General features: G+C 39.7%; 2 protein-coding genes across 7 annotated transcripts; one reads left to right on the plus strand and one right to left on the minus strand.

The window, feature by feature from the left end:
- Positions 1–13,174: 13,174 nt before the first annotated feature.
- ccdc174 (coiled-coil domain containing 174) lies at positions 13,175–19,324 on the minus strand. The gene is made up of 11 exons (XM_005469527.4): positions 19,172–19,324; positions 18,840–18,947; positions 18,645–18,745; positions 18,503–18,561; positions 18,269–18,416; positions 16,717–16,812; positions 16,462–16,598; positions 16,044–16,138; positions 15,509–15,656; positions 15,253–15,405; positions 13,175–13,877 (listed from the first exon to the last, which is right to left on the minus strand). Exons 1-11 carry the CDS (start codon positions 19,211–19,213, stop codon positions 13,411–13,413), a joined length of 1,554 nt encoding a protein of 517 aa, XP_005469584.2. The 5' UTR covers positions 19,214–19,324; the 3' UTR covers positions 13,175–13,410.
- ghrl (ghrelin/obestatin prepropeptide) lies at positions 18,303–22,194 on the plus strand. Of its 6 annotated transcripts, XM_025907316.1 has the most exons (6): positions 18,303–18,436; positions 18,619–18,780; positions 20,862–21,008; positions 21,391–21,468; positions 21,554–21,665; positions 21,769–22,194. In XM_025907316.1, the coding sequence occupies exons 3-6, from the start codon at positions 20,895–20,897 to the stop codon at positions 21,786–21,788; spliced, it is 324 nt and encodes a 107-aa protein (XP_025763101.1). In that variant the 5' UTR covers positions 18,303–18,436; positions 18,619–18,780; positions 20,862–20,894; the 3' UTR covers positions 21,789–22,194. The 6 variants fall into 6 exon arrangements, with proteins under 6 accessions (XP_025763101.1, XP_019214469.1, XP_003441511.1 ...); XM_019358924.2 differs by lacking the exon at positions 18,619–18,780 and having other exon boundaries at positions 18,310–18,436; XM_003441463.5 differs by lacking the exon at positions 18,619–18,780 and having other exon boundaries at positions 18,327–18,436; positions 20,865–21,008.
- The last annotated feature ends 92 nt before the right edge of the window (positions 22,195–22,286 follow it).

Raw genomic sequence — 22,286 nt, forward strand, 5'->3', positions numbered from 1 at the left:
CATTGTCGGGTTTCCGAGCAGCGTGCCCCCACCACTGGGTGTGCCCATTGTTACATTCATCACTGCAATAGTACATATATATGACAGATAATAAGAAATCACTAAAGAACAATGAGTACATAACCTGATAGAGATTGAGGCTACACATGCATCCTGCAGTCATGTTATGTTGAAAATACACAATAACAACTAATGGATGAGAAAAGCAGTTTGCTTACAGTGAGGATGGAGATGAACTCGGGGGTTCATCTCCATCTGTGTGTCTCCTGTTTGTGTCAGACAAGAAAAGAGTGCGTCTGCTCCTCTCTCCTGCTCTGAGGTAAAACAATAAGGCCGAGGCTTAAAAAAGGAACTCCATCTTGATCTACTCCTTCCTGTCACTGTTTTCAAGCCTTTCAGTGAAACTAGAACACACAGGGTGTAGTCAACAAACGTAAAGGATAATTCCAGTTATTTTCAACCAGGGCCTCATTGTCCTACTTTTTATCAGCACTGAGAGGTTACTTGAGAGAAAAATGTCTCTTTCCTTTACTTTAATTTGTGTCTCCAGTTGTGCAGAAATCCCACAAAATTACTTTTTTTTTGTCTCATTTTTGGATCGAGTACCTCATAATGTATAAGAATGACAGGAGGTATATCAAATATGAACAAAAAACAAAAATTTTAGAAGAATTAGAGGGACAAACTAAAATCAGAAGGCAAGTAGGTGGCTAGTATAATATCCATGCTGATGGATAACTAACAGGTAAACTTTATTTTTGGACATCCAGTGAAAAATAAAGGCGCATGTTCAGTGTCCTTGAAAAGTTTTGTTGACTTTTCTCTCTTTGGCAACACTGAATCCAGTAAACTGACAGGGTCCAATAGGATGCAGGAACAAACTTTTGTGTCATGGCGGTCTAATTTTAGCTTCCCTTCACATCATGACGAGGAAGAAAACACAGCTGGAAGGTTGTTTTTGTTCTTCTGTGAGAACTTTCATACAATAGTGTACAAGAAGTATACAATAGGGATAGTTTTTTACAAAGGAAAACTGTGAACATAAGGTTGTTGATGCAAATTTTTAAAATTATCATTTCAAAAAAACCAAAGAAAAAATTAACTTAATTAAAACTCTGTCTTGAATATTTTGTGTGTGTCCTGTAGTAAAATGTCAGTGTGTGTTTGCACGCAGAGGCCAAGTCACTGAACTTCAGTAATAGCTCAGTGAAAACAAATATACTGGTCCAAAAAAATTAAAGGAACACTTTTTAATCACAGTAAAGCATCAAGTCAGTTAAACTTCTGGGATGTTGATCTGGTCAGTTAAGTAGCAGAGGGGGGGTCATTAATCAGTTTTAGCTGCTTTGGTGTTAATGAAATTAACAACAGGGGAACTAGAAGGGCAACAATTAGACAATTCCCTAAAAAATGTTTTATAGTTGGAGGCCACTGCCATTTTTTTCCTGCTCATATTTTCTGACTGTTTTTTCACTGGTTTTGCATTTGGCTAGGGTCAGTGTCACTGCTGGTGACATGAGGTGATACCTTGCGCCTACAGAGGTTGCTCCAGGATGGCACATCAATATATGCCATTGCCAGAAGGTTTGCTGTGTCTCCCAGCACAGTCTCAAGAGCATGGAGGAGACAGTTTCTCTAGGAAAGCTGGGCAAGGCTGTAAAATCTGCTCCTTTGTGCAAGAAGGAACAGGATTGGGACTGCCAGAGCTGCAAAATGAGCTCCAGCAGATCACTGGTGTGAATGTCTCTGACCAAACAATCAGAAAAAGAAGGCCCAACAACCCCTAGTGGGCTCTGTGCCCACTGCCCCATGGAGCTCAATTAGCATTTGCCATAGAATACCAGAACTGGCAGGCCACCACTGGCACTCTTTGCTTTTCAGAGATTAGAGCAGGTTCGCCGCATGTGGCAAGAGTTTGCAGGCAGGTCCTGAAGGATGACAGAATTGATACCATTGATTGGCCCCCACACTCACCTGACCTAAATCCAGTAGGACACCTCTGGGACAATATATTTCATTCATCTGATACTGCCAGGTTGTACCTCAGACTGTTCAGGAGCTCAGTGATGCTTCCCACACCTGGGAGGAGACTGGTCAGTTTCATTTTTAATAAAACAATATGGCATCCTTTCATTTCTAACATATTACCCATATCAGTGTAGATATCCAGAGTTTTTTCCCACTGAGATCTGATGGGTTTGCAAAGTGTTCCTTTAATTATTTAAGCGTTGTATTTCCAGAAGATTTGCAACAAAGTGAGAAAATAAGAGAACGAAAGTTCAATGTTTCACACTAAATCAGATAACATCAGGCGTTTTGTTGGACTAAATCTGCCTGTGTCTATATTAGAGGGATACAGAGTATCTCATTTGCTTAATGTACAGAAAGAAATGTGGATATTTCCAGAAATGCACCATGTTCTCTGCCCTGTGTCTTAGCAAACAAACAGAAGAAATAAAATCAAAGTCCTTAAAGCAATGCAATAAGCAAAATAAATATATTAACTAATTAATTAAATGATGGTCTCATGTGGGAGTGAAACTCATGAAAAGTCTCATGGGTTATGCCTCTCCCATGTTTCCCCCTTGAATACATAAATTTCCTAAGAGTTTGATGTGGTTTAATTCTATGAGTAATTCATCTTTAGGAAATAAGGATACATTTAACATTTGCCCAGGTGGACATGGCGCCTTGTGTATCTGCTACATCAACTGACATCCTCTGAATTCAATTCAATTCAATTTTGTTTATATAGCGCCAAATCACAACAACAGTCGCCTCAAGGCGCTTTACATTGTAAAGTAGACCCTACAGTAATACATACAGAGAAAAACCCAACAATCATATGACCCCCTATTAGCAAGCACTTTGGCGACAGTGGGAAGGAAAAACTCCCTTTTAACAGGCAGAAACCTCCAGCAGAACCAGGCTCAGGAAGGGGCGGGGCCATCTACTGCGACCGGTTGGGGATAGAGAAGGAAGACAGGATAAAGACATGCTGTGGAAGAGAGCCAGAGATTAATAACAAGTGTGATTTCTGAATGAATACTATATGTACTTATTCATATATCGGCTCTGCTGCATTGCATTAACTGAGACAACATGCATTAAGCAGGTGCATTAGCAGGTGCACTGACACCATCGTCTTGCCTTCTTTGAATTTGTGGAATACGTCTGAGTCACAGACTCCATTTCACAACTTGTAAGCATGAAATCCCTTTAATGTACCTGATTTGGGTGTTTCATTTCCAGTTTGTTTAATACATACTGAAATGTGTAAAAATGTGCTTTTTTGCCTGACAAAGCTAACTGACTCCTGGCTGTGGCCTCGTATTTACCACAGAGATGCATTTGTGAAAGCTCAAAATTCTCAAATAAATACAACAGTATTGACCAGAATGCTGATCTATGCCTGCTGAACATTTTAGTTTACTTTGGTTTCGTAAACTGTTGTTTGCGCTTAATTAATAATGAAGTGAAATCCAGCAGGAAAGAGGCTGTTTTACAGAGGTAGCATTAATTCTCTGCTGAAGGACACATTGAGATGCAAGCAGCCCCTTAACAGCTCCTGGATCTAACAATCAATACTGGGCATGTGACTCTGGAGCTAGCAAGAGTGACATCTTTGCTGCCAAGAAACACTGCCTCCGTTCTTTACAGCATCTAATTTAGGGAAGGTCACTGACTGTCATAGATCACCATCAAATTCAACTCAGTAGTCTGAGTTTTCAGCTGCCACTTCTACTTTCCACATGTCACAAAACCTTCAAATGAGGTCACATGGCCCCCTTTTTTGTTAAGGTGAATATTGCATGTAGTGTATTGTAACATGCGCTTATAGCATTGTTTCTTTAGAAGTGTTGATGAAGCCTGTGTCTCACGTAGGAGGGGCAAAAAGTTGTCTAGCCAGCTAGCATCAGGTGATGTTTGTTGTTTATGTCTTGATGTAATTAGTATGAGATGTTTGGTCAGAGGCTCAAGAAGTTGTAAAAGTTCACAAAATACTGCAGCTGGTGTGACAGTTGCAGTTAAAACACACTGATATGCGCAATATGTTTATGGAGCTTTATGCAAAAGGAGGACTTTTTTTTTTTCTTCAAATAACCAGCAGGTGCTGACTCGTCTGGTGGCAAACGTAAAAGTTACAAATAATCAGAAAGTGACTGACTAAAGGTAAGATCTCAACAAACATGTTCCATGAAATGTAATCATTACTTTCAAGTCTTTTTTAATCTTTTTTTTCTTTTAATTTAAAAATTTTAGGTCCTACTTGAAGTAAATAAAGCAGTTTTTGTTTTAGAGCTTGGCTCCCACCTGGCAGACCTTCTGCACATATACACCGAACAAAGGTCTGTGACCCCCAAATTATAGAATGAGTTGCTCCTCCACTTTAAATCACATTTAAAAACACACACCAGAGTTAATATTAGTTAGTCGAGATAATTTTATTCCATTTTTTTGTTTGTTTAGTCTTTTTAGCTTTATTTATTGCATATTTTATTGTCTATTTTATTTCTATTTTATACCAACTGGTTGTCCCTACCCATCCCTCACTCTTAACATCTGGTTTTAGAACCTATAATGGCAGAAAAGTAGGTGATGCTAGGGTGACAATATCCATCTTTCATGTATAGGTAATGACCAAATAATAGTTTACCAGTACCCAAATCCAAACACAGCACATTATCAACTGAAAAGACATTAAGACAAAAACTGTCAGCACCATTATTCGACTATATTACACACAAATTGAATTTCCACGTTCATACAATCAAATACCCATAATTTCATAATCTAAAATAAATCCATAAATATAATATACATACTATTTTTGCCATTTTAGGGGAAAAGTAAATAATAAATTGTTAAAACAATAGCAAACATGGTAATATAAGAACTTTAGCAGCGCTTTAAAAAGGAGTTAGATTGCAAAAAGAAACTGTATAACCACAACATGAAGCAGCGGAGCTCTGAAGTGTATCGTAAACACAAATGTCAAATGCTACTTGCAGGACTATTTGCTGCATCTGTTAACTGCAGGTAGAAAGCTTGCTGGGTGGTTTAGAGCAGCAGGAGAATGAGTAGACTGGCAATGAGTCCCCAGTCCCTTTCCTTCCTATTCACTCCTTTTTTTCTCCCCTTTCACATGAGCAGAATTTATGAGGCCATTACGGGTGTGCATGCAGTGTCAACAGTGCCCAACTAATATCTTTATCCACCATCGTGAGGAGTGGGTGGTGTGTGTGTGTGTGTGTGTGTGTGTGTGTGTGTGTGTGTGGGAGAGTTGACAGGCGACACATACACTGCCCAGGAGACAAACTACCTCCAAGCTCACAGCTCAGCTCAGCCCAGAAGTACTGTATGCACTTGATGCATTTTACACTCCTCAGCATCTCAGACACATTAGCTTGCTTCTATAAGGAAACAACTTCAGTAATGAATTCAGCACAAACCTTTTCTTTTAACAGAGGAAAAGTGAAAAGTGCTCAAAATCCCAGAGAATCAGGAGCAATGCAACAATACAAGTGAAGACATAAACGTACAGAAACACATTCAGCCATCAGTTTTACTGTAGACTCAAATCAGGTACACTCACTACTGTGTATACTGTTATTATATACAGTTATCTGTGTCTAATATTTAAACTTGTTTAATGATAGGAACATTCAAGTGTGACAAACATACAAAAAAAAAGAAAATCAGGAAGGAGGCAAACACTTTTTCACATCACTTTAAAATAAATATAGCATTATACTGCTTAATCATGTATAACTGCATAAAATACACTTTTTCTGCATTTTCTGACTTACCTACAGAGTCTGTGGCTCTGAGCTTCTCACAGAGTGGATCTACTCAGGAAGCATGTCTCAAATTGTCACAAATATTACTATTAATTTAGAAAAAACGCCATTATTTAGCAGTTTTCAGTGAGTTTTACCAAAACTTACTCAAGGAGGACTATGTATGTCTGTTAATATTCACCACAGTGATAAACTAAAAAAACCCGCATCCCTGTTCGTCTTAAACATGTCACCCATCAGTGTTTAAAAGGTTTCTGTGCCTTTATATTACTCATATACACTATACTCAAAGTCTTGGGTTCTTGTGTTGGACTTGATTCATTCATCAAACCTTAAACAAACAAACATAAGCATATTAATGAAAAGATTAAATCTGTTTCTCCCAGTCGTTTTGTTTTGTGGTCCCTCATACAGCACTCAAATGCTGCCGGTACACTGATGGATTAGAATTAATTGTCTAATTATGTTATACACAATGTAATAGCAACCAGGGACATTTATATGTACAATTAATTTTTTCATTATTACTTTTGGGTAACAATAAGTGTTTGCTTAACCAAGTAGGACTGTGAATGCAGTTTGTTGACTTGTTAGAAGTAGTTATGGCATTTTTTTGGATACTAATACTGACTGCACTTTAGTCAGCTGATGCAACCGTGAGTCTCTTAACCATACGTCTCACAAAGCAGCAGTATCAGGACCGAGTGGTTGCATTGGCAGTGAAACTGAAAAATTCTAATTGATATCACCCCCATGTTAACAACGTGTGATCAGAGGAGGCAGGAGGTGTTATTTAACAACATAAATTCAGCTGCCCCAAGTCGTGATGTGATCTGCAGCCAAACACTGTCATTACAGACTCCACGGCCCTTTTGTCCCCTCTTTCTCTGATCCATCTGCTGCTGGGGAGACACTGCAGCAGGCCTGCCATCAAGCTCACTGGCACCAGTCTGTTTTACATGTGGCTGTTTGACACAGCGCAGCAGGAGCACATTACGGCCTTGTGGCAAGAGGGGCTCAGTAGCCGTGGCAGCATTAGCTATCATTATGCTCACCAACTCATTACAGCTCACCGTGGGGTGATGCTGACAGAGGGACCCGGGCCTCCATCTGAAGCACATCCTCTCATGGTGTGGAGGTGGCAATACACATAAGTGTAAGACTGTTCACTGATGAACCATTAAGGAAGCCTACAGCAGCAAAACAGTGCTCCCGTTGAGCAGTGTGGGATGTCGAGCTAATAATGTGATTTAATTGTCTGCTCCGTGCACAAATTTAATTTTTTTTCTTTGTTGTTGTTGTATTTATGTTTTAATGGAGCTCTTTTTTTAAATTAATTATGTTTAGATTATGTTGCTCATTGAAGATTTTTTTTAAACAATGTTCTAATGACACATTTTATTTGGGTGCCATTGCTGTTCATTTTTATCAAGCAGTGGGGCAGCATGAGTTTCACCCATTTCACCCATTTCTGCTGTAGCGAGAAGAAGTAGCAACAGTGGTAAAACAAAAGCATGAAGCCCTTTCTGATGAGTGTTTTCTTCTTTCTATCTCTCTATTTCTGTTCCCCTGCAACTTTTCAATTAATTTCTATCATGTGGCATTTCTAGGAGGACTCTGGAATCAAATAAGTTGAAGCTCCTGCAGCGCTCCACAGCTGAGATAAGCACACACAAGAACGCCGCGGATCCCAAAGCAGGAATCATGGATTGTTGAAAGGAAATGAAACCAAGCTGCTGTCCTTCTTTACAGAAGGTGAAATTAATTTTAGAGGCATAAAAATGCTTACGTGTCAGAAATGAAACATAATAAGCTCTAATGAATTTTAGATTTTCCACCAGTCTCTCTTTCAGGATTGCTGGACCTCACAAAAAGGCCCCCCTATTGTTTTATGACTCCAGTGAAAATCCAACTTTAAGTAACTTTGCTCAGTGAGCACATGCACACAGACACACACACACCGATGTGTGCTTATGTGCTTAACCTGCTCTCTGCATATCTTTAAAACTTTAATCTGATTTTTAAGTCAAATGTTTAGAAACTTCAGTTTATGTAAAGGAAAATCTCGAATGCTCGACACATTCTTTTGCAATGTTTTGCATATAACAATTTCAGTAATCTGTCGCTGTCTCCAAATGTCTCTGTTGGTTTTAAATTGCACGTCATTAATCAATAAACTTAATCCCTTATTACCGTTAAAGGAAACCCTGCTATTTCCTTTCTTATCAATACATTAAACCTTAAAAACAAACCTCTTGATGAAAAAAACTTCTTGATGAAGGTTTAGTTTTATTACCAAACCTCCATCCAGCTCAGTGAACTTGCAGTTATCTGTCCTGTGTTTGATTGCTTTTCCATTTTGAGAGTTCAGTCCCCTGTTGTGCTGTTGATACTCTGCATCATAAAACTACCCAGAGGATTAAAAACATCCCAAAGACCGGTGTGTCATCTAAGCTCACAGCTCGCCTGGGCCTAACTGAAGTAATGCCGGTACAGTGTGTACAGATTTTTGGAAAGACCTGTGTAACGTTGTAGTGTAAGCTAAGCCGTGAGATTTCAGGAAGTATATAGCTCATGGCCAAGAATTAAGTAAATAATAATTACACAAAGAGTTTGCCTTCAGACAGAGGCAGGCCAGCTGTTTCCCTTTTTCCCAGTGAACAAGCGGCTGTAGCTGCACTTCTGATTTTTGTGTCTCCAATGCAAAGCAAAAAAAATCTAATTTGATCAATTTGATTAATTACAGACTTGAGGACACAGAAAATGTTTGCCTCAATATGCTATGAAGCATTTATTTCTTAAGACATGTGGACTAAACACAATCAGGATCAGCTCCAAACTATACAAACTTTAATACAAAGAGTCAGTGTGAAACCTCTGCACTGCTCTAGTTTATCTGAACCTCTCTGGAGCACCAAGAGAGGATTTATTTGAACTCCCAGTGCCAGTAGTTTGATGTTGCAGGTAGAAGGGATAAACGCTGCAGCTCACTGGCCTGGTTTGCTTTTTATGTCAGTGTAAGTGCATTAACAGGGGGACAGACCTTCTCCTCCCACCTCTCTGGATCAGGGCCCTGCAGAGATTAGATCATCAGCTCGAGTCTAGAGGGCATCGCTGAGAAAGTGGTGCACATCACCCCCAGTTTGCAACCTTCAGCACTGAGTGGCTTCATAGTTGCATCAACACATGTGTGGCTGCTGGCGAAACTTAATGCTTTCGATTTACCCCCAAAGAATTATTAGGAAAAAAACATCAAAGTGCATTGTAAGTATCGTCAATGTGCAGATCATTTATTGTCCATTAAGATAATGGCTGATTGCCATTTTTGCTCACCCAGAGCAGAATTAAAGTGCAACACAGAAATACAGAAATGATTTCTCAGTGTGGTTGATCCTTGAGAGAAAGGCAGATCTGTCAGCAGGACACACCTTCATGTCCCTAATAGGTGATTAGATTCATGAAAGTGATGAGTCAACAAGTCAAATCTTGTTGAGTCTCCGTAAAACTGCACACAAAAGGCACTGACTTACTTCTTGGCTCCACTCAGTTGAGGCTGTATGGTCAGATTAGTCATGGTCAGTGTTCAAAGCCACTCACTTTGGACAACGATGACTGAAACTGAGAAATATTGACCTTGATTTTGAAATTTGATGACTTCTTTTGCCTTTAGAGATATCTTAAAGATTTGACAAGGTGTTAGAAACATTCCTCAGAGATTTTTGGTCCACATTGACATGATGGCGTCACACGGTTTCTGCAGATATGACAGCTGCACATCCATAATGCAAATTTCCTGTTACACCAGAACCCAAAGGTGCTGCACTGGATTGAGATCTGGAGACTGTGGAAGCCATTTGAGTTCAGGGAACTCATTGACATGTTCAGGAAGTCAGTTGGAGATGATCTGAGCTCTGTGACATGGTGTGCTATCCTGCTGGAAGCAGCCACCAGAAGATGACTATGGTAATAAAGGGAAGGACGTGGTCAGCAACAGTAATGGGGTGGCTGTGGTGTTTATGCAATATTTAGCTGTATTAAGGGGCCCAAAACTGTATCAGTAAAGCATTCCCAATACTATTTCACTCCTGAACTCTGATACAGACAGATCTTTATCGGTTTCTTCAACCCAAATTCTGGCCCAGTCGATACTAATCTGGTCAGGCAATGCTTTGCCACTCTTCTGTTGTCCAGTTTTAGTGAGCTTGTGTGAATTGTAGCCTCAGGTTCTTGTTCTTAGCTGACAGGAGTGGCACTCGGTGTGCTCTTTTTCTGCTTCAGCCCATCTGCTTCAAAGTTTGATGTCTTGTGCTCTCCTGCATACCTCGGTTGTGACGAGTGGTTATTTTAGTTGCTGTTGCCTTCATTCAGTCTGGCCATTCTCTGACCTCTGGCATTAGCAAGGCGTTTTCACGCAGGGAACTGGTGCTCACTGGACATTTTCTCTTTTTCCCAATCAGCCTCTTTAAAGCCTTGAAACCGTTGTGTGGGAAAATCCCAGAAGACCAGGAGTTTCTGACATGTCTGGAACCAGCAATCACAGTCAATTAAAGTCATCATTCAAAGTCACTTAAGTCTAATTTCTTCCCCATTCTGAGGCTCTGTTTGAATTTCAGCAGCTTGTCTTGACTGTGTCTAGTTTTTAGCATGTGAGTAACTGTATCAACAAGCAGTTTAATGAGTGTACCTAATACAATGGCCAGTCAGTGTAAGCTTTAGATGACATGCAAACAAAAACAGAATGAAAATCACTGTTTTCTAGTTTGTTTGTTTTTTTCATTTCACAAGCAACTGTTTTGGCAATAAACAGACTGTACAAAGATTAGACATGTCACTATTGTTATTACCTTAATTATGTTTATATAAAGTGAGTGATAATCCTTTTATCAGCACACTAATTTGCATACAATGCACCTGAAACATGATGCTGGTGTTCAGCAATTTACATGTATTAAGATCTACATATTACTCTTAGTGTTTTATCATGCTAACATTTGCTGAACACACAGTGGAAGCCGAGGCTGATTAAATGTCATTAGTTTGCATAAATCTGGTCATAAACCAAAGTACTGGACAAATTTAAACTTGGTCAGTTGTTGGGGGATTTCACTAAAAACCACAAATATCACCTTTATGGTGGCTGTAAAGAAAAACCCAGAACATTTTTAATATCCTGGGAAAAATCAGTCTGTGGTAATCAGTCCAATACCTGCTGAGATATTTCAGTCTGGACCAAAAAAGTGAACCAGCTGAGCGATACCATTAAAAGGAACCATGTGGGAGGAAAGAAATTATTATTTTGCTCTTATACTCACTATATGACTTTTAGTCTGTGAGGTCCTGTTACTATAGAAACATATTGTCACCCCACAGGCAGAAAATTTACCTGGCACCAGTTTAGCTTCAACAGTGCATCATGCTTCACAGAGATACACACACAAATACATCTACCTACCAGTGACACAGTGCGTCAGCTGTCTGAGAGTGCATGGACTCAACGTGAGACTAGAGTAACAAAAAGAGGAAAAAAACATCATGTTTAAGGTTACAATTGGGTCAAAAATCTACCTCAACAGGAAGATAAACCGATTCTGTGTTGGAGAGATCAACAAAACACACAATGCGCCAAACTAACATTCTCGTTAGAGAGGAAACAAGGGAGGGAGAACCCAGGCCAAATATCTAACTGGAAGGCTAATAGGGTGATGAGGGTCAAGTGGTAAATCAGGCTTTTTATTAATCCCTTGAATAGCTCCCTGGTGAGGAGGTGTGTTGTGATTTTTCTGTGGAGCTGCACAGGGTCAGAGGTCAGAATGAGAAAGCTGATAACCGTCTGTGTTATGTTTCAGCACATAACACAGCAATCAACATTATCCCACGGCAGAAGTGCTGTCCTTTGTAACGTAATGCTGCATGTCTGAATCTCTGTTATAGGGTAATTTTAGATGCTTTTATGTAACAGCCTGCATTCAGCCCGCATTCAGAGTCAATCAGCATGATTAAAGCTAGTTTTGAGTCACTCCCATAACAGTGATGTGAGGTTATTTAGCTGAGCAGTTGTTATATTGGGCTCTGCTAAATTCTCTCCAAAGATGATACGATGGTCTGGATTTAGACATGTACACATGATCAAGAAGACTTGCTAAAGTTCAACCCGAGCATCAGAATGAAGAAAAAAGGTGATTTAAAGTTGTTGGTGCCACACAGGCTGGTCTGAGTATTTCAGAAACTGCTCCTCTTCTGGGATTTTCCCACACAACCATCTCAAGGGTTTACAGAGAACGGTGTGAAAAAAAGAAAATATCCAGTGAGTGGTAGTTCTCAGTGAGAAAACGTTGTGTTGATGCCAGAGGTCAGAGGAGAAAGGTCAGACTACTTCAAGCTCATAGGAACAAAATAGTAACCTAAATAAACTGTTTTCATACCCAAGGTATGAACGCACATATCAAATATTAGAGATGGGCTACAGCAGCAGAAGACCACTCCTGTCAAATAAGAACAGGAAACTGAGGCTAATATTCACACAGGCTCACCATAACTGCACCTTTATTCAAGCATTTTTTTCCAAGAGAAGATTGGAAAAAAAAAAGTTTCCCGGTTTGGATTGGCAAAGGAATAAATCAAGGCATCTGAAGATACTATGCCGAAGCCAGTTTTGAGACAAAGCATAAGAATTTCATTAATAAATACTCAGTAAACAAACAACTAACAAAGGTTACTGCAGCTCTTAAAGAAATAGTGAAAAAATCAATGCACCGTCACTTGAACTTCACATGAAAGTGTATGTGGTACCATCTGGTGGATATTTATATACTGCAACTAAATTATGCACTCCCAGATTCCAAACAGCTCCGTGAGCCAACTGACATTAAACACAAATATGAAAAATTTATGAACCCCTTGGAAGGATTTAGCAGGATTTTTACTTTGACTACTCATAAAAGAACAGTTGATCTTCATCTAAGCAAAAACCCACAAATGGTTTTAACTTTATTTATTCTTTCAAATGTCTTAAAGAAGCTGAGCAGTCAATCGCTGCGATAAGTATGCTTGTAGAACTTCCTTTGACGGAAACAACCCTGTCATATTTTTTGGTTTAGCCATTTATGAGACCTGCACAATGACAATTCATTTTTGATCATTCCTCTCCAGAAAACAGTCTAACTTCAGTATTTCAGGTCAAGGCAGAAGATCTCGGCTGGCTTCAGGTCACTGGTCTAAGCCCGACCTCTGACCCTGAAGTAACAAGGCATTGCATGACATCCCCTCAATCATTCTTTGTAGCTGGATTAAAGTTTTGATATCCATGTGCAGTGCTTGAGCTGAAATTAATAATTTTTCCCATCAGTGACCAAAATACACACAAACACAAATGATACACTCTTGATATTTATTAAATATCTAAACTCCAAAAAGCTGAGATATTGACATTTTATTGTTCGTGATTTACTCTATAAACAAAGAGCGAGAAAAAAAAGAGCAGTGTTTAAACTCACAATATGACCCAACTACACATCAAGCAGTATTTAGACCTCAGGTAGAGTTCCTGTAGAAGGACAACATGTCATCCAGACTTTGAGGAGGGCCCTGGTGGAGTTGCTGGGTTTGGCTGTCACCTGCAGGTTGCGCCTGGCTCTGCACCTGAGGTGGATACTGGGGTGGATATTGGTGTGGGAACGGTGGTGGAAATGGAGGAAGGAGGTGAGGTGGGCTTGCAAACTGAGGAGTAGGTGGAGGAGGAAATGGAGGATAAAATACCGGGGGAGGGGATACTGGGGATGAAAGGGGGAGCCGACAGCGACGAGCTGTCTGAGGGCGGTGGCTGCGCAGACGGGGGAGGGTTTGGTTGAGGTTCAGGAGGTGAAGATGCAGTTTTAGACTGAGGTTGTGGTTCTGCTTTGGTCTCTGAGATTCCTCCTGGAGCTCTTGCCCACTTGAAGGACATGTTGGATTTATTCTCCTCATTTTTATACTTTCCTGGTTTCAGCCTCTTGTCATCTGCAAAGTATGCAGACGGAGGTGCAAATTCAGAATCCCGCTCCTCCCGACGCCGACTTTTCCACTCAGTAAACATGAACTCTGAAAGGAAACAAAGACAAAAGCTAATGTTAGGGAGGTTACATTCCAGAAAACAGAGGTGCCTTGATCCTTAAAACTCCACCTAAAAGTGACATAAAGCCAATCTGTAAATCTATTATTGGATGGTGCTGAATTTATTAGAAGAACTAGCTGGGCTTTGATCCAAACAGCCAAGCAAATATGAATGGAATTTCCAGAAAATTGGCAGAAAAAGGATGCAAATAAATAACTACTTCCATCCACTTGTGCTGTGCTAATAATAGAAGGTGGATACTTCAGGATGAACAGCTGGTGGTAGTCATTTTTATAGAGCACAGCTCAGTTGGAGTTATAGACAGCTGTAGAATTGCCTTTCCCTGATATTAAAGGTGATTATCAGCCCTGGTTCAAAGAGCAAAGGTGCACTAACATATTGCATAAAAATGCAACAACAGTTTTCATCAATAATGACCAAATACGCAAATGTGCAATTTTAGTTTAGTGTGAAAATGACCGCAGAGGACCCGACTGTGATAGCACACAGCAGTCAGTCACCTCTGACATTTACTGGCACCTGACCTGACTTGCCTTCACCACCTGCTCATAGACTGCATTAAGTGAATAAAAGCTCTTCCCCAGCACAGTCATTATGAGTCCTTTTCATAATGCAGATCAAGGCAAAGGAAATACAAGCACTGACCACTGTGGGGTTCTGGCTCTTCTCTGTGCATCAAATTTCGTGAGGTGCTTGGCGTCACCGTTGTTGACTGAATGTGGGTGTGCAGAGGGCAGAGTATGAGGCTGACCACACATTTCCGCGTGGTCTGTTATCTATAACAGGAACGCTGACTGCTGGTTTTTGGCATACAAATATCTTCAGCTTTTGTGCATTTGAACTGTTTTTAGCAGTTTTATAAATGAGACTCTCTGAAGTTTTCATCTGCAAACATAGTTGATCTGCTTTGTATTTGCAATCATTTCCACAAATTAAAAAAATACACATGTCAACATTACTACAGCCTAAAGCAGTTCGAGCTCATCAAATGGAAAACCAAATAGCCTTTTTATTGGAGTACTGTTTAACATACTATAACTATTAGTTGGGGACTTGAACTTAGGGTTTTTCACACCACACATTTTGATTTGTTACAGAAGGACAAACAAGTGTTACTAATAATATCAATGATGTCTCTGAGTCAAGGGTCCCAGTTAAATCATGACAGTGACCCAGCATGCATGACACAGAAACCGCTGCATCGAAATAATGAATTAACTTCCTCATCTACAGAAAAGAACACATCCTATTTAACGTGTTATCTAGCTGAAACATACAGCACGTTTATTATATTCATAACATGAAAGTGTCTATTTTTTATTTTTTTTAAATGAGACTGACCTTTGCCTCTGTCCCACTCTCTGACATGAGGGACTCCTGGTTTGGTGTCTCTCCTCTCCTGGATCTCCACTTCCACCTTCTTGAGTATGCTGACCTCTGGGCACTCCTCTGGTTGTGGGGAGGTCCCTGTTGTTTCAAATTCCTCTTCCTCTCCTGAAACCAAGAATTCATAACAGTCCCTCACTAGCATTCATGTGATCATTGAACTGAAGCCTGCAAACAAATGTTATACACAAACAGCCATGCAGATCCTAACCTTCATTCTCCTCTTCTTTTTCCTCTTCCTCTGTACCATCCAGCTTGGCCTTCTTCATCTTCCTCTGCCTTACCTTGGCTAGACGAGCCTGTAGGATGGCCTGCCTCCTCTCCTTCAGTCGTTCTCTCTTTGTGCGCTGATCTGTAGTCTGCAGGACAGAACAGGTGGAATAAAACACTTATTAGATTATAAAGTAATAAATGATTCCTGGTGATTCCACAATCTAAATATTTTTATTACATTATACATTTTCAGTGTTGTAACCTGTTAAGTAATTCCTTTATTAATTCTCTCCGTTGTTATCAAATTATCTCTTTCTCTTGTATGTACAATTTTGCACTTCCTCACATAACAAGGCCTTCAATATGGGCCTGTGGTGCTTTTATCAATGTTGTTTTTTTTTTTATTATTCTTTATGCTGCTGCTGTAACACAGTCATTCCCCTGGGATGAATAGAATATCTATATGTCTATCCCTCTATCTGAAACCATAATGCTGTCCTGGTCCGGCATTTTACATCTGTTTAATAGCTCACCTGATCTCTGAGCATGTCCAGAGTTTCTCTCTGTTTTTGCCGCTGCTCCTGATCCTGAGAGAATGCGTAGTACCCCACACCAAGGTCCCGAGCCTCTGAGATAAGAACAACAACAGTAAGACAACAGTTTCAAACCAGCAAACCAAACTTCCTCTGTTTCAAAGTGTAGCGTAGCATAAAAAAGATTCAGTCCATAAATTCTTTTGGTATTTATTATTTGCCAAAGAATTCAGTGGCGATTAAGCAACACCCAGAAAGATCTATATTCAAACACTCAAACTCATCATTAACTCTATAGCCAACTATGAGGAAAGATGACACAGGCTCAATCCTAATCTGTACCCACAAACAAATCGCCTTGTAGCTGACTGAGTTAAAGACCACGTAAGGGCTCAAAGCTCTTTGCTGTGACACTAACCCTGTTGTCTGATATCCTCATAGTGAATCGGTCCAACAGGCCTTTTCATTGCCTCCTCTTCCTCCCTCTCCCACTCCTGCCTCTGCAGCTCTCGTCGCATGTCTTCTGAGAGTAATGTCTTGTCTGATGAAGCTTTTCTACAGGGACCAGGCATATCCAAAACAGTTAGTTTCAAATATTTCATTAACATCTTTGAAGAAAAAAAAAAGATCACACAAATCTTTAAAAAAAAAATTACAATAAATAAATAATTACCCTTTCCCTTGAAGGTCTTGGTCCATTTTCTTAAAGCCTGGCAGGTCTTTCTTCATGCACCGCCGAGATCGTCCCAAAGCATCCACAAAGTCCACCCTGCAGAGAAGAAAAATAGTTGTTTTTTGTTTTTGTTTTTTAAATATTGTGACAAATAACACATGCCCATGTGTTTATCTGTAATGTCAAAAAGCAGTGATAGAGTCTGATCACTCCTTCTATATTTGCAGGGCAATTTTTGCTCGCAGAGCATAGTGGCTGATACAACCTTTGTGGCTTCTCAATCATCCAGTTCATGGTAGACTAGAAAACTTTTTTTTAAAAAATGCAACTGAACTAAGTTTGTGAAGACGTCTCAGCTCTTATACAAGAGGCTTCTTCTGTTCTAAAAACAAAAGATGGCAAGCCCCAGGTATCTAACCCCTAATGGTGGTTTTCCCCTTTGGACGTGGTCTGGTTGCTTTTTTTCCAAGCTTTCTAGACATCTAGAAAACCATGGGATCACTGTTTGTTAACTTTCCAGGATTGTATTTTTGAAAGTAGTTTACAAACACTTGTGACGCATGTGCTGCAGATGGGGCTGTGGGAATGGTAAACAATGCAGCAGAAGCCACTCTCATCTAAATCATTGAATTCAGGTGTTCCAATCACTTATATGGCCACAGGTGTATAAAATCAAGCACCTCTGCAAGCAAACGCTTGTCACTCTCAGGAGCTCCTTACCACCTGTGCAACAGGTTCAATTGTGAAATTTACTCGCTACTAAATATTCAACACTCAGCTGTTACACAGTGGAAGTGATTGGGAACAGCAGCAACTTGGCCATGAAAGGGTAGACCATGTAAATTCACAGAGCAGGGTCAGTGGATGTTGAGGCGTACATTGTGCAGAGGTCGCCAACTTTCTGCAGAGTCAATCACTACAGACCTCCAAACTTCATGTGGCATTCAGATTAGCTCAAGAACAGTGTGTAGCAAGCGTCTGATGCAGTGGTGTGAAGCACGCTGCCACTGGATTCTAGAGCAGTGGTTTCGGCTTCTTAGTTCCAGTGAAAGGAACTCTTAATGCTTCTGCATACGAGACATTTTTGACAACTTCATTCTTTCGACATTGTGGAAACAGTTTGGGGATCGGCCCTTCCTATTCCAACATGACTGAGCACCACTGCACAAAGCAAGGTCCATAAAGACTTGGATGAGCAAGTTTGGAGTGGAAGAATTTGACTGCCCTGCACAGAGCCCTGACTATGAGCCAAGCCTTCTCATTAAACATTACTGTCTGACCTCACAAATGTGCTTCTGAAAGAATGGTCAAAAATTCCCATAAACTCACTCCTAAACCTGTGGAAAGCTAAAAGAAATGACGCTAAGCATGGGCCAGTATTATCTTAAACCCTATGGATTAAGAAAGGAATGTCACTCAAGACAGACCAGTGAATATTTTTGGCAATATAATGTATTAGCAAATACTGGAAAACATATAAGCCTAATATTGATATATTTATATGGTGCCAGCAGAAGTTGAATATTGATGAATGCAATCAATGTGAAGTTACCATTCTTCATCCGGATTCTCAGGAGGAGGGACGGGTGACGAGCTGAGTCGTTCCTCATCCTCTTTCTCCTTCTGGGCAAGTGTTTCTCTCTTTTTGTCAATAATCTTCTGGGTGAAGTCAACAAGGAACAGCCCTTCTGTCTCTTCATCTGATGAGTTACACAACAAGGTAAATACAAAGTAAGCACACTTTGACGCTGTTGTAGCAGACATAAGGCACAAACCGTTCACCAACCTGGAAAGTCTCCTTTAGTCATCTGTTCGTAGAGTCTCGCCTTCTCCTCCAACTTACGCCTGTTGTGAGAGTAAAAAAAAGACGTGAGACGTTTTGGTCTCCCTCCTGTTATACAGAAGAACTTCAACAGTACTGAACTGACCTTGCTGTATCGATGGTGCTCCGCTCCTCCTCCAGCTGCTCTGCATCTTTAGCAGCTCTTGCTGAAACACCAGCATTCTGTTTGCTCCAGATGTTTGGCTTCTGCAGAGGAACATGTGGAGAAGAAAATTAGAAACGTGAGTCTGTCATTGCACACCAGGATAAAAAAAAAGTTCTGAAATCACTCGTGCTGTACCTTATCTTTTGATTTTTCTTTGACTCCTGCTCCAGAAGTTTCTTGTCCAAGTTTCTCCCGTTTGAACTGCTCCTGTTTCCTGTACAGCTCCGCTTTAAGGTCCACTAGCTGCACGAAACAAAACCGAAATTTAAGATTTAGCTGTTCATTCTCTAAAGAAAAAACCTCTTACAAACATTATATATTTCTTCTAAATACAGTCCATGCTCGTTGTATGTGCTGCTAGCAACCCTGACAGTAAGTTAGCTATGTTTATCCGTATAATTAAGCTCAAACATCTGCAGCTGCTGTCAAATAAATATTTGAAGAGCTGCTTGTAACATTCAACTCACCGATGAAGCAGTCACGTCTAAAGGTTTCTTTTTTTTATCCATTTTTTCCCTCCACCTTAATCTCCAGTTTGTTGCTGTTAGCAGTCCGACTTCTTCGTTGGTGTTTCTGTTGCTACCAAACTGTCGCTTTACAGCCAACTAGTGGCGTCTCTCCGACACTGCACGCATTTCCGCTTCAAACGTTCAGTCTTACTTTCACCTTTTTTGTTGAAAAGTAACTATAAATTGAGCTGACTATTGTCTAGTCTAGATAAAGGAAAACAGATTTTATGAGGAAGAAAAAAAGTCGTGCAGTGGGAGTCTAGTTTTCTTTTTCTTTTTCTTTTTTTTTGCTCTATTGGTGATCATGTGCATTTGTGTGCGAGATAGTTATGAAAACTGCTTTAATTGTAACATGGCTATTGGCACAAGGTTTAGAACAATTTCAATATCTATATGAGGACAAAAGTGTCTGCACCTTTGTGGGGTAGAAGCTTTTTTGGATAAACTTACCATTTCCTGAAAATTAAACACTGAACACATTACAAAAGTGTTCTTTCGCAGTGATATTGAGAGTTTTCATCAAAAGATTGGTACAGTGCGTTCCTAAAGGCATGGACATGGTCAGCAACAATACTCAGGTAAGCTGTGGAAATTAAAGAATGATCACTTGGTATTGAGGGGGAAAAGCGTACACCAAAAATATCCCCTACAGACTGATCTGCTTTTATGAGACAGGATGGACACATCCATTCATACGGTTTGTTTATTTCCTGACCATCGTAATGTCACAGCCTCATTTCTTCTGCTGTATAGAAGCTGATAAGATAATTGTTCTGAGTAATTGGACACGCGTACCTAACAAAGTATTGAGTAACCATATGGTAGGCGTGATGCCTAAATAGGAAAAATATTAAATACAGATTACTTTCCTAAATCAAAGAAATGTAATTACACTTCTTGGAGTGTAGTAGCTCATTCAGCTGTCTGACTTATGCGAGTTTTTCCATTTCATATAAATTGTCCTTCATACTGTGTCTTATGCATGATGCTTGAGGCTTCATGTATTGCGTCACTCAGTAGGCTGTTGATTTAAAAACTAAAAACCGTTTTTGAACCATCACAGTTACACTGAAGGCACAATTACACAACACAAACATGTGAATGTCAATGAAAATCCTTGTAAATGGAATGCCACATGGCTGTGTCAATATCCGCTCCAGTTACTTTGGTTTATTTGTTTATTTCAGAGATATTAAAGAAGCATTCATTTCAGCTGAGCACTGATGTAATGATAACACTATGCTGATATAAATTTAGTGCCCTGTCTAATCAAACATTAGATTATTGCTAGCTTTACTACAGCTCTTGCCTGAGAGAGTGCTGCTGTAGAAGTCTGTGACTGCAATACTATTCTGTCCATAGCCCACTGATAAGATGTCCATCAGACCTCGTATCAGATCACAACACAGAAATGCCTACTTTGCTATCAGATTAAACATTTGAGGAGTCTTATGTTACCAAGATATGATCAAACAACATCCTGTTACTGTTGTGTTCAGTGTTTTTTTTAAACCAGTATGAAGGAGGATGAAAGGTATATAATGGTATGAAGACGGACGGAAAACAAAGAAAGTTAGATCCATATCAGAATCAGATGAAAAGCATCAGAGCTGGTTTTGAATAGACAGCATCATCATACTGTGTGCAGCAGATCCAGCAGTGGAGACGTTTTTCTTCAACCATGCTTCTGAAAAGAAACACCTGCCTGTTGGCTTTTCTCTTGTGTTCCTTGACCTTGTGGTGCAAGTCAACCAGTGCGGGCTCCAGCTTCCTCAGCCCATCACAGAAACCTCAGGTGAGATACTTTCTGTCCTGATTTATCAAATATTTTTTTTAAAACAACATTTTTATAAAATCTTTATGAAAACTTCACTCAGTTTTGGTTTCTTTTTGACACTTGTAATACACTATAAATATTTCATGCTTCATTTTTTTTGTTTTCAGCCTTTGAGTTTAAACTTATTATCACCCATCATAACCACCAAAGCTTTAAAATGGACTAAAAATTAAAACCCTACCAGCTATTTGGACTGTGAACTCACCAACCAAACAGTGACATTATTCTACATTGTACCTCACCCATGCCATTTGAATTAGGGAGGTTTTCTTATGTTAATTAAACCTCTTAAGTGGAAATTATTTCATAACAATGATGAGATGTCATTTTTAAATCACAGAACAAAGTGAAGTCCTCCAGAATTGGTCGCCAAGCCATGGAGGAGCCAAATCAAGCCAATGAGGACAAAACCATCACAGTGAGTTGGGAAAAATACAAAACAGATACAGCCCATCTCCCAGCAGTCAATCCTGCAGCTTTGTGTTTTTTTCTCTTCTGACCAGCTAAGTGCGCCCTTTGAAATTGGCGTCACTTTAAGAGCAGAAGACTTGGCGGACTACATTGTAGAGCTGCAGGAGATCGTGCAACGCCTGCTGGGAAACACAGAAACAGCAGGTTGTCCCTTCTTTCTGGTTTATACATTTAAAAAAGTGTTTCCTTTAAATATTACAAAACATATATATACATATATATATATATATATATTCTTTTTCCCCAGAGAGACCATCTCCTCGTTGAAGATCAGAGACTGTGTCAGTGTTTTCCATTATTAGCTTTAGTTATCTAAGTTATTAGACTGTGGTTAAATAACATGAAATACAAGATAAATGAATGATGCCTAAAACATTAAAATGCTTACTATGTGACCCTGTGTGTAAAATGGAACACATCAATCAGCCAAATAGCATTTCCTGGAGATTTCAGCCTCTTCAGATTATGTTCATCATCAAGGGGTTGGTTCAGCTGTCATTATGAATTTCACAGGGTGCAGCTGCAGGAAAAATGTCTCCCAAACACCCAAACGTTTAACTCACACTCTGACATTTTGCATTCATTATTAAAATTCCTGTGTCAGCAGAGAAATACGATCTAATGTTAGTCTGTCTCTTTAGGATTCGAGTATGCCTTATACAATAAAGCATCAATCAACCTTTTGTCTCACTGTATTATATTTAATGAGTCTTTAAATCAGAAGGTCTGTGATGCAACAGCTCATCCGGTTCATGACTCACAGGT

This window comes from Oreochromis niloticus, linkage group LG5, assembly GCF_001858045.2.
Source record: "Oreochromis niloticus isolate F11D_XX linkage group LG5, O_niloticus_UMD_NMBU, whole genome shotgun sequence".
Classification (NCBI taxonomy): Eukaryota; Metazoa; Chordata; class Actinopteri; order Cichliformes; family Cichlidae; genus Oreochromis; species Oreochromis niloticus.